General features: G+C 34.6%; 1 protein-coding gene across 2 annotated transcripts in view; it reads right to left on the minus strand.

The window, feature by feature from the left end:
• RICTOR (RPTOR independent companion of MTOR complex 2) overlaps positions 1 to 12,389 on the minus strand; it is a 98,919-nt gene that overhangs the window by 58,966 nt on the left and 27,564 nt on the right. For both annotated transcript variants that reach the window (XM_051642372.1, XM_051642371.1), the window contains exons 4-6: positions 10,430 to 10,494; positions 5,422 to 5,553; positions 4,244 to 4,307 (exon numbers count right to left, since the gene is read on the minus strand). In XM_051642372.1, the coding sequence (XP_051498332.1) occupies positions 4,244 to 4,307; positions 5,422 to 5,553; positions 10,430 to 10,494 (261 nt within the window). The remainder of the gene's footprint in view (positions 1 to 4,243; positions 4,308 to 5,421; positions 5,554 to 10,429; positions 10,495 to 12,389) is intronic.

Raw genomic sequence — 12,389 nt, forward strand, 5'->3', positions numbered from 1 at the left:
TCTAAATACACTCAAAGATTCACCAGCATCCTGTTTCCTAAATACAACTAGACAGACTACTCTGTATATTACACCCATGTACCTGACAAATCCTCAAAACTACTTGTTTTTTTTTCTAGAAATTCTTCGTTTGTCATTTTACTTTATCATTCTCTTCCTGCTTCTGTTTTTTATTTTTATATTATTTTAACATAATAAGAAAGGGGTAAAAAAAAAAAGAAGGCTGATGCAGAGAGAACTATGGCTCCTATTTAATATTTTTTTTTCCTAAGAGTTTCTTTATCAACCAAGAGTGCTATCCAATGACACATCACAAATTCTTCTAGAAGTGTCCATACTGCAGCAAATTCTTCAATATCTACTTGTTTAATTAGCCAAGATTACAATCTCCTGTTTTGTAGGGAGATTCTTAGACTGCTGCAATCTACAAAAAAGGCCAGTAAACAGAAGAAGCTACTGTAGTTTTTGGAAGGCAACTGTCAGTAACACCCCTATATCCTCTTACATAGTAACTGATCTTCCTAGAACTGCAGCGTAATTCAGCTTCATCGGTTTATACAGCTATGGCACAAAAACCACACACACACCTTAAAAATGTTAAACTGAAAAGCAAAGATGAAAACAAGATCTGTGACCATTAATCAAGTCATTCTTCAATTAAAAAAAATGCCATAAATTTAAGATAGAAGAACAGATTTTAATAGTCAATGAGCTATTTTAAGAGCTCCCATAGTATGGAAATCCTCAGCTGATAGTTCAGGACAAGAGGAATTTACACCAGATTAATGTGCAAGACCCTGTGCACACAAAGGCAAAAAAATCCACTCAGAGAAACCCAACCCATACCAATAGTCCTTGCCTTCCTCCAAATGAGCCTTTCACTACAAAGGCTGAGTAGCCGTATGTTCACATTTTCTTCATAGTTCACAAAATTTAAATATACATGTTTTCTATATTATTGAATAAGAACATCACTAAACACATACATTACTAAGGAGGAAATGGGTTTTTTCTCTGACCACTTAAAAGGGAACAATATAATTTGCTATAGCCCACTTTTTTTTCTACTAAGAAATAAAAGTGAGATGTAAAAAAAACACTCAATATCCATAAACACCTAAGAATTTAAGGCTAGCTTTCCAAGCTGTTGTTTAATACCCCTTTTATTTTCCAAGAAAAACAACTTTTTTTCCAAAATTGTTTTGTCCTATATTCATTTTATAGCTCCCTCAGATGTCTTACAGGTGTTTGTTCAAAGGGGACTTTTTTTTTGTACCCTCTTTGTAAAGGATGTTAAAATGGGAAGAGATTGACCATTATGACAAATAATTTGAACACTTCAACAAGTTTATTTTAAAGACGTGCATTTGAGAAACTTTTTGTCATACATAACGTTGTCACCCACAAAACAGGAAGCTTTAAGGTAGCACTATAAAGAAAAAACAAAACTCTTCCACACCCACGCAGCCTTTCACTTTTACAATAGCATGAAGTACTAAGAACTAGCAATAGAATGAGTGCACCAATCCACTCTTCAAAATTATAACCTTTTTTTCTACTGATACTGACATATACTTAATGTGAGGATACACACAGCCTCTTAAAGCTGTTCTGCTACATTGTTTTCCTTGGTTTTAAGACATAAGAAGGAAAGGCTTTTTTTCTTCTAACATTCAAATCCAAATGCATAGAATAAATACAAACTTTTGCCAATCGGTTCCAGAAACCATTGCTTTAATTCTGCTCTAGGTATTGAAATGCAGTGCTAAAGACCTAGGACAGGGAATGCAAGGCTACTTACAAGCAGCTATGATTAAATAAATAGCAGACTGTGAATTTGGTCTTTAATGGTTCCTTTAAAAAAAAAGGAAGAAGGTGGTTTGTATTGTATCTACCCCTGACTTCTGCTTTAAAAATAAAACATCCTGCCTATTAAATAATTAAAAAATAGTCTTACTGACTTCTATTAGGTGGAAAAATGCAACTTTATGCCACCCTTTTCACACCTGAAGACACTGCTGAACTCCTAAGCTCTTACTAGGAAATGCAGATGTGATAAAAGTCAAAAGACACAGTGAGCACTCAAAGCCTTCAAAAAAAGGAGAAACTAACTTTAAAAAGTGTAATGCTGTTCTTCTTTTCTTCTACTTTAACCTCTTTTTTTTATCAAGTTTATGATGAAGTGCCATTTATAAATTCATAAAACACGACTAATATTTTCCACTTTTTCTTCTACTGTATTAAATGGAAAAGAAGTGAGCAAATGTTTACATTTTTAAATTTTATGTCTATGCTATTCTTAAATAGGCATTTTTGCTATCAAATACAAGGTTAAAAAATTGCATACAGACTTTGAAACTGAAAACAATAGTTCCCTGATGCTGGTAAAACCCAGATCAGCTCTTCTATGGTTCACAGCAGATTATCTCCTGCACAAATGAATTAACTTTTTAATTTGCCATTCACTCTCATCTTCTAGACCTTCATATAATCTTTAGGAATCCTGGTATCAAATCACTGAGTCTGAGATGCTGAAGGAGAATAAGAGAGATGGAAAGATGGCAAGAAGAGGGTACCAAAAAGACAAGTGTGAAAATAAAGAATTTGCCGTTCAGGATGCGTCTCACAGTATTGCTTGTAAGAAAGAGGTGTACACCACTGCACGTTTAACTGCTGTAGTCCAGACTGGACATGTAAAAGGCATTCACTTTACTGATAGCCTGTTTGGGTTTCTTTCTGTTTGATCTTGCTTTTTAAGAGACAAGGATTTCTAGGTAGCAAAAGATGTTCAGAAACATCTTTCATCAATATAGTTACCAGCATGGAAGAACCATCAGCATCCCTCTATAGCACGTACATTCCATGCAGGTACATCCCATGCACGGCATCCTTGTACAATGATGGAGGAAGAAAAAACCTAACACTAAACGGTAGTCAGCTCTATAATTTCTTTTAATGTTTATTTTTCGGGATATTTTTTTCAAATCAAACTAATGTATTTATTTCTTTTGCTTCCTCTTCTGCTTTCAAACAAGACAGAACTCTTTGCTCAACCAGGAAATAAATAAAAAAGCCCAAGAATAATGATGACAAATTTCTGACCCAAATATAACCAAGTGATTACAAACATGTTTCTATTCAATCTTCTGATTAAACTTATTCTGACTCTACACTGAAGTTCTGTTTTTAATGCAGATTAGCAAAGAACTTTCATAAATTGCAACTTCCTCAAGGATCCAATCCTGAATGGTTGTGGGTTTTGGTTGTTTAGGTTTGGAGCCATGGTGGTGTTCATAACCCTCTTTTTGGCAAAATTGTTAATCAAGCATATTGTCTCTTCTCTAAGACAAAATCCAAGTGAGCTCATTGTAAGAGAAGAAAGTTTGATAACTTCCATATTTTCAATGTAAATAAATATATGAAAATACATATATTAATTAGAGACTGAACACATGCATTGCTTCTGGAGAATAATTCTTCCAATTACTTCAAAATACTCGAGTCTTCAGTGGTGTTTCCTAAGATGCTCAGCAGAATAATATAAGCACAATAAAGAATAGTCCAGATGAACAAAAGTCCAGTACAAAGGCAGAATACTTTGTTGCTTGAAAAATACACCTTTGGTAGCTGTGTATGCCAATTTGTCTAAGACAAACTTGAAAGCGCAGCTACCACAGCTTCCAATATCTCATATCCACAGGTACACAGTACAGTAATCATCACAGACTAACTATGTCTTATTGTGTATCTGAGAAAAGAGCTATGGATAGTATCATGCTCTACAGATCAAGCAATAAGGCTAGAAGTATTCCTTCAGCTAGTTATTCCCGCAATGGCAATTTGCCTCATTTCTTAAATCACACAAAATCTCCCATCCTTTATTGGCAGATGCTAAAACACACTATATAATAATGATAAATAATTACAAGGAACTTAATAATATGGTTATTACCCTTGTTTTCATATTTTTATAATTTTTCTCCAAATCTTGTATAGTATAATCTCTATCAAAGGAAAATTAGCAAGATTTTTCTAGCCCACTAGAGTTTCCCAGGGGTAAAAGAATAAAATGAAAACGGGTCTCATCACTAACCCCCTTTTCTCTTTTGAATAATGAGCTATAATTTCTTACGATAAAGGTAAGGTATAAAAGACGATGTGAAAGACACTGCTGATGGAGAAAACCAGGATTCAGCATAGCTGACTGGTATACCTCATAAGACCAGATAAAGTTAGATTTTACCTTTCTGACTAATCGAAGTGCTTGTGTTCTTTCTACTTCATTACTTTGTTGTATGTCAATGCACCTAAAATAAGTTAAAAAAGACATTTTGTTTATAACAACACTAACTTTCACATTAAGTACTAACATCTCGTGTTAACATTTATGCAACTGAATAAATAGAAAGAAAAAATATTATGACTGATTGTTTTAAGAATCCTGCCTTTCATCGAGCATACCCATTATGATTGGTCAATCATCTTTGGTTTATATCATTTTTCAGTTATCTTAATTATAATTAAATCACTAGGACATTCTCAAACATACCAGCGTAAGGTATACCAGCTTCAACTAATACTTTCTGAGCTAGCTGCATCTGCCACTTAAAATGAGACTGAAAAAGCATTTGTAATGTTTCACATCAACATGTTTTATATGTTCTCTCTCAGATCAGAAAAGTCCTTCCGCTCCAGGAAAATTAAACAGCCCACTAAAACTGACTTTGTGACAATATTTATAAACAGAAATGCCTGCTTCTGTATCAGTATACTAGATTAAACAATATTTTAACAAAAGAAAGCCTAGATATGTTAATATTTAGATCTACTAATCAATCTGATCTTCTTCTCATCATTATTTTCCCCTTTGGTGTTCTTCTGTTGTGTTATGGGTTATACTTAGATTACAAATTCTTGGGCATGAACTATTTTTTAGCTCTATCTTTTCACTAGAGTCTCTGAAGCACTATGATAATAGAAAGAATCACAAAAACTCACAAAAACAACTTAAGACATGAAAATTACTGATGTTTCAATCTTCATTAACATTACAGATGAATTTATGGTTAGTGGCACTTATAATTGAAAGACATTTTTTAGATTACTCATAGTATATAATATATTAGGACAGCATTTTATTTGGATTAGCTGGTATGATGTATTAGCTTTCTATTTTTAAAGGACATATTAATATTCTTTTTACATGTATCGAGAAAGTAAGAGGATATAAAAACATCTTTTCTGACCTGTCTCAACCATGAAAAAGCAAGTTATTTATGTTTATAGACGTGGTGTTTAGGGACATGGTTTAGTGACGGGCTTAAAGTGCTAGGTTAATGGTTGGTGATCTTACAGGTCTTTTCCAACCATAACTATTTTATGATTCTATGCATTTACAACAAGAAAGATGAAAAAAATTACCTGGCTATCAAGTAATCCACTTTCAGCTTTAGCACCTTCTGGAGTATACTGGAGTCTCGAATGAGATAGCGGAGCGCTCGCAATCCTGCTGCTCGCACCTCTTTTGCTTCATTTAGTAAAGCTAGCCGCAGACTACAGTGAAGGAAAAAAGGGGGACAAACAGTTACTTAGAAGCAGGTAGACTTCACTATCTGACATGCAGCTACTATAGCATCACATTATGTTTGCATTAAGTATGGCAGTCATAACTTAAGCAGCGCCACATGGCACATATTATAGTTTCATTTTAATGTACAATCAACACATCTCTTAGACAGGTTTTGAAAGCATTTTGCTTGCACTGAAGTGAGCTCTTCCTAAGCATAACTGTCCTTATAATGTAATTTCCTAAATTCACTATCTAGCTAAAAATAAGTGAGATACTGAAGACCTTCAGAGATGGAGTTTTAACGTATTAAGTGGCACACTGTCCTTTTGAAGGCCCTCAAAAGATTTGCCCCTTTTCCCTGACTACACAGGAAGAGAAAAAAAACCCAACCTCCCTGTGATATTCTTTAGTTGGATTATTTCAGTGGACATCTAAGAATCTAAATACTTCAGCCAGTAAGGCTGAATGTCTACCTACACAAATGGATTATTTTTTTATTTTTTATTCTGGAATTGTCATGCATGGTGACCAGCTACTCCACAGTCAAAATCTTCTGAATCTTTCTGGACATGAATCGATCTGAGTAAAGGTCACTGCAACAGGAACCTACTTCCAGGAGGTATCTAGACAAGGTAGAAAGGCTGCAATACCATATGCAAATAAAGTTGAAAATATTACTTTCAGCACATAGTGAATTACTTCAGGAAGATCATATTTGTTACAACATCAAATATGATCCTTCACATAAAGAGCGTCACTAATTGTATTTATTTACTTTAAGCTCTGCTAGAAGAAAATGAGAAACATTCTCAATAACGTGAGGTTAAGAAAAATTCTTCCTTAAAAACAACTGAACTAGGAGAGAGATTTATTTCCAAAGTAATTTGAGAAAAGCAGACTCTTTGATTATGCTGAATAGATAACAGGTATTCTTTACATCATGAATCATGCTCTGTTTCTAGTTTCACAGCTTTGCAGAGATGGAAGTCTGAGGGATGAGCAGGTCTACTTAATGGTATTTTCCTGTTTGGACTTCTACATCACAATTTGCAGTTTGTCTGCATATGCCAGCTGCAGAAACTTCAGCATTTTAGGGTAGAAGTAACCCATTGCTCATGCAAAGGGTGTTGTTGCTATCCATGACTTTTTAATTACAGCAGCCAAGTACTGAATCTTGATTCCTGTCCCATGAAGCAAAGCACATTACTTCTATATTTGAGAGAAAAATGTTTCTTGAAAGGCAGACCAAAACAATCTTTTGACATAGTTTCTCAAAAGCAATTAATTCTTTGAAAGCTGGTCCTACAATTCACAAGAGGAAGATATTCGCAATGTGAAGGCAGAAGTTAATTTCAGAATTAGCAGCAGTTGAACAATTACATAGAATGACAGTATAATGAGATTCAGCATCCAAAAGCATAAAGGACCAAAAATGGATATGCCACTACTTTTAAATAGTGAGAATGCAATGAAACCGCACAGCTAGCCAGAAAGATACAGACCTAAATGCACAGCTAGCCAGAAAGATACAGACCTAAAATAAAGGCCATAGAAATCCATACATACAGGTCAAATGAAAGCAAAAACATATAAAAGTGCACAAAGATGAACAAAAAAATCTCTCAATTAAAAAACCCAACTAAACAAAAAAACCCAACAATGACTGAACCACAAAAACCTGAGAGAATCTTGAGCTTACATAGAAAACTAAGATATGCTACAGCAGGCAGAAAAAAAAAAAAGCAGGAAAACCTATGTGCATGTGTCTGTATGTGTGTGTTCTCACTTCTCATCTGTGCCACAAGGAGAAAAACTGAAAGATTATATTGGACCCAATGAATAACCAAAAAGGAAAAGGAGGAGTGAAGTAAATACAAGACTGTCAGAACTATGACAGGAACATTTTCTTCATACTCAGTAACTGCTTTAGAAAGATGCATGAAGATCCCTATTGTAAAGCCTTTTTAATTATACAAAATATGAGTTAGGCTAAGAAGTGAAAATGATAGAAGAACTGGAAGAAATCCACTAGTAAATATTGCCAGCAACCTACCAAGCTTCACATCTTAGTGTCTGGAAAGAACATTAATACAAACTGTCTTAATGTATTCACTAGCACCGTAGTATAAACAGTAGTGGCCAAGACGGAGAAAAGATAATAAACAGGTTTATACAAAAACGATTCTAAAGGGCATTCAGAGGACTGTTTATGGTCTAAAATAAAATCACCTTAGAATAAAACTGGTTAGTGATGTGAAGCACCCAGCAGAGTTTACACCAAGTGTATTCTACTAATCTTTAAAAATACTTAAAAGGAGTTACTACAACAGTATCTAAAAAGGCATAAGGTGTTGCTGAAGATTGCATTAAGGGATATAAAGAGATTACAGACTGATGCAAAGTAGCTGCAGAAATCAAAATCTGCAAACATGAATCCAAAGAGCAGAGGTGAATGGAAGACTTATCCTGACAATTTTCTGTCCTGATTTTATCCAGGTTCACAATCTCCTTTTGTAGGCAGTAGTTACAATACCATTCCTGATTTGCAGGGTGGTGGGGGAGGGGCAGTGTGCAGAAATAGAGAGGACAATGTTATTTATATTAATGAGAACAGGATGGCATTATGAGAAACTTTAAGGGAACTTAATTATTACGTGCATGCATAGTTCATAAGATGGTGAAGAAAACTTAAGACTAGTAGATGTTACTTAATGCATATCAAGACCAAAACTGTGTTATAAACTCATACTACGTGATTCTAAAATAGCTAACAGATCAAGAAAATAATTTGCATATGCACACTCCATATGAATAAGTGGCTTAAACTGCCAAAAAGATGTCATGACTGTATAACAGAAAAAGTGTAATACTACTTTGTAGTAGTATTGCATTACTAACCTCCTAAGATGGCATTAAGGCTGATAAACATTAAGGCTGATAAAAAGCCTGAAAGACCTAACAAAGGATGTGATAAGAAAGGATATTCACTACCCATTACAGGATCATTCTACAGCATCACATCCACTCACTGCATTGTTTTTGACAAATCTCTGTTTGATCCACAGCCAGGTAATTGTGAATATTCTGATTTTTGCTTTTACAGCCAAAGCCTCTTGGCACATCACTAAAAGACCCCAAAGGTTTCTGAGGCCTAACAACACCCCATTTTTTTCTTCTTGCAGATGGCAATTGTCTCTGGTTTGGGTAAACATTCTATCAAGGTTACTGACTGCAAAACCTAGAACTTTACAGGAAATCTAGAATTATTCTTGAAATCACTGATTCCCTTATAGTTTAGTGTTTTAAGGTTAGTCATCCATACTTTACAAAAATTCAGAAAGTTCTTCTTGCATCCCAATAACTTCTCATGTTTTCAAAGGAAAGCAAGTTTGTTCTGTAGAACAAGAAGGTTTCCATAATGAAATCTAAGATAACGTGGGCAACATCAGCAGAGCAAATTACAGGACTTGCATGTTGCTTAGTCTACCTGAAGCTCATTTCCAAAATTAACCAAGTTATTCAGTCTGCAAGTTACTCAGAATGGCTGTATGCTATATAGCAAAATACTATCTGCAAACAGAATATTACTGCGGAATGGTCATAACTCTGTAGAGCAAGATTTTTAAAACTTCCTGAAAAATCTGCATTTTCTAAAAAAAGTCCAATCTATAAAAATGTCTGAAGAACCACCAATCAGCACAGTTATTACGGTTGCTTAAATCTGAGTACTTGAGTTGTATCCTTGATTTGAAAATTATCGCTATAGCTGAATAATCTACATATAGTATAAAAAAATTTGCTTCTCATACATACATACACTAGGAAACCAGTGGGCTGACCAAAGTAGCAACACTAACTAAGAAAATTTACTTGCTATATGTATTTTTATTTTTTTTTGAGAAACCATTTTTGGCATTTTTCTAAGAGAACACCTTTACCTCTTCCTTAAAAAATACCAGTTATCTTCGGATGTGTCTGGATCTATCTACAAACTCCTTCCTAAAAAACCAAATGCTAATATCTGCACAAACTTTGAACACTTGTGTTTAAAAATATTTGTTAAAGAACTCTGAATTTTGAAGCTACACTCCTAAGTGATGCTTAGCTGCACCATAAAGCACAGATCACATAGTAAGATGAGAAATTAACATGTTAAAGGTTACAGCAAAATATTCATTCACAAAATATATAACATTTTTAATTTTTTTAGTTTTAGAGAAGAATCAGATATGTTTAAGAAAACAACTCACAATATTTCCACAAGAAATTACACAAGTTTTCCCAAAATTTCAAAGAGTGATGAACTTTTATAAGCTCGCTTACCTAAGTTAGATAAACTAAAGTAAAATCATACTAAATACTAGATCTTAGTTGTTTCTGCTATCAGTGCTGAGCCTTTCTTTTGAGTGTCAGAAATGAAAATAAAATAGAGAAAAATTTCACTTGGAAGTACATACACAGAGCATTTTAATAGCAGGGAAAGCAACTGTACAAAGACATATATACACACCAATTAACATAAAATGTTTATCTTTAAATCCTGATTCCACATCAAGAGTATGCTCTTGGTGCACATTTTTACTAAAAGTGCAAGTACTGAGGTATTTTTATGTTAGGAGGAATATAATAAAGAAATCCAAACTTCTAACTTGGATGATTTTTCCCTCTCTCTGCCTCAAAACAAATTAAGTATTTCTGATTTTACTCATTAAAGTATTTGCACGTATATGTGCGCATTATGAAATTTCAAACACATCAGAATTACAAAATACTAGCACAAATTTACAAATAAATTTGATTTAATTGCACTAATAATAATTAAGGTACCCCAGTATTGTTTTAGTGCTCCTTGCTACTTACCATATTATGATGCTGTCATATGTAAACCCTAACTTTTCTTCAGCATGGCCAGTATTACAAAGAAGCTGAAAATAAAAAGAAAATATCTATTATTTGTAACTCTTTTAAAATGACTACATAAAAATGCAGATTTCTGGCAAGAAACTTAAGGAAATTAATTCTCAGCAAGTGAAAGCATACTAACTTCAGACTGTACCATGGCCAGCAGGACAAGGGAGGAGATTCACCCCCTCTGCTCCACTCTTATGAGACTTCACCTGGTGTACTGTGTCCATTTCTGGAGCCTCCATTATAAAAAGGACATGGAGCTGCTTAAGGGAGTCCAGAGGAGGGCCACAAAGATGAACCAAGGGCTGGAGAAGGGATCTGATTCAGACAGGCTGAAAGAGTTGGGGCTGTTCAGCCTAGATAAGAGAAGGCTCTGGGAAGATCTTAGATCAGCCTTCCAGTATCTGGAGGGGCTACAAGAAAGCTGGGGAAGGACTTTTTACAATGGCATTGAGTGATAGGGCAAGGGGTAATGGTTTTAAACTGGAAGAGGGGAGATTTAGCTTAGACGTTAGGAAGAAATTCTTCACTATGGGGTAGTGAGACACTGGAACAGGTTGCCCAGAGAAGTTCTTGGGTGCCCCTCCCTGGATGTGTTCAAGGCCAGGTTGGATGGGACTCTGAGCAGCCCTGTTTAGTAGGAGGTGTCCCTGCACAAGGCAGGCGGGTTAGAACTAGATGATCTTTATGATCCCTTCCAACCCAAACCATTCTGTGATTTTATGATTCATTTACTATTCCCAGCTAGAACTGTAAAATACTTTATTATTACATCCAAATCCCAAAGCACTTTCCCAAAAAACTCGTTACTAATAGTGATTGCAATAGCTTTGCACTGTGTCCCCTTCTTCTTGAAACAGGCATGTGTTCAGTTCTGATCCAGGATGGTATTAACATTAACTTCTCCTCAGTGAGGGATTCAGGAAGTGATTCTGTTAACTAGTGACTACCCCTGCTTTGAAAATATTAAAATTTATCAAACCTCATACCAAGTTATTTATAGGTATTTGATGTTAGCAATAAGAAATTAATAATAAAGGAAACAAACAGCTAAATTAAGGCTACTGAGACGTTATACATTTCTACTTACATGTTCCCAATTCCACTGTCCACCTCCACTTGAAATAACAGCATATTACACAAAAACCTATTTTATTAGCATGATGGTTTAAATTCAAATAACACTTAAGTTGATATGTACATAATCTTCCAAGGATCACATTACATTTTAAGAAATTGTACATAATGTGAGAAAAACGCATAATGATAACGCTGAAATCTAAAGTTGTTAATGAGACATTAATAAATTGGCCCAGAGCAGCTCCACATTTGGGCTCAAATAATCTAACTCAAATTAAGTATTTTGGATTTTGCATTTTTCTTCAGTGGCCATAAAAAAAGATGATTATAAAGCATAAGGAAAGTGCTTATATAACCTCTTTTCCCCCAGCTTTCAAATTTAAGTGATGATAAGACTAGACAATCAGTGCATTAACTGGTTATGACGGTATGTCACTTCCTAGCATCAATCTGGTTTTATGCCATGTTGTTGGAGTGCCTAAGGCCACCACTGCTGCTTTAGCATTTCTATTGACATCTTGTGAACTGTAAAAATTGGCTGACAGAGTGTAAGCAAAATAGTGTGAGAAGATAGTGAGTAAAAACAGTCCATTGTTCAGCTTCAGACAAATACATTAATAGTTGTTTAGGCTCATCATTCATACATCAAAACCTCTTCCCATCATTTCACCCCAGACACAAATGACAAAACCTAATTTAATACACCAGACTATTCTCAACAGTTATTTTTCCCACTTTAGAAAAAAAAGAGAATTATAATTCTGATGTCGGAAAAAACTTTTCTGAGAAAGCTGTTATTTTGTGCATGTCTGACAGAAGTTGCCTATCATTG

Source organism: Apus apus, chromosome Z (assembly GCF_020740795.1).
Source record: "Apus apus isolate bApuApu2 chromosome Z, bApuApu2.pri.cur, whole genome shotgun sequence".
NCBI lineage: Eukaryota > Metazoa > Chordata > Aves > Apodiformes > Apodidae > Apus > Apus apus.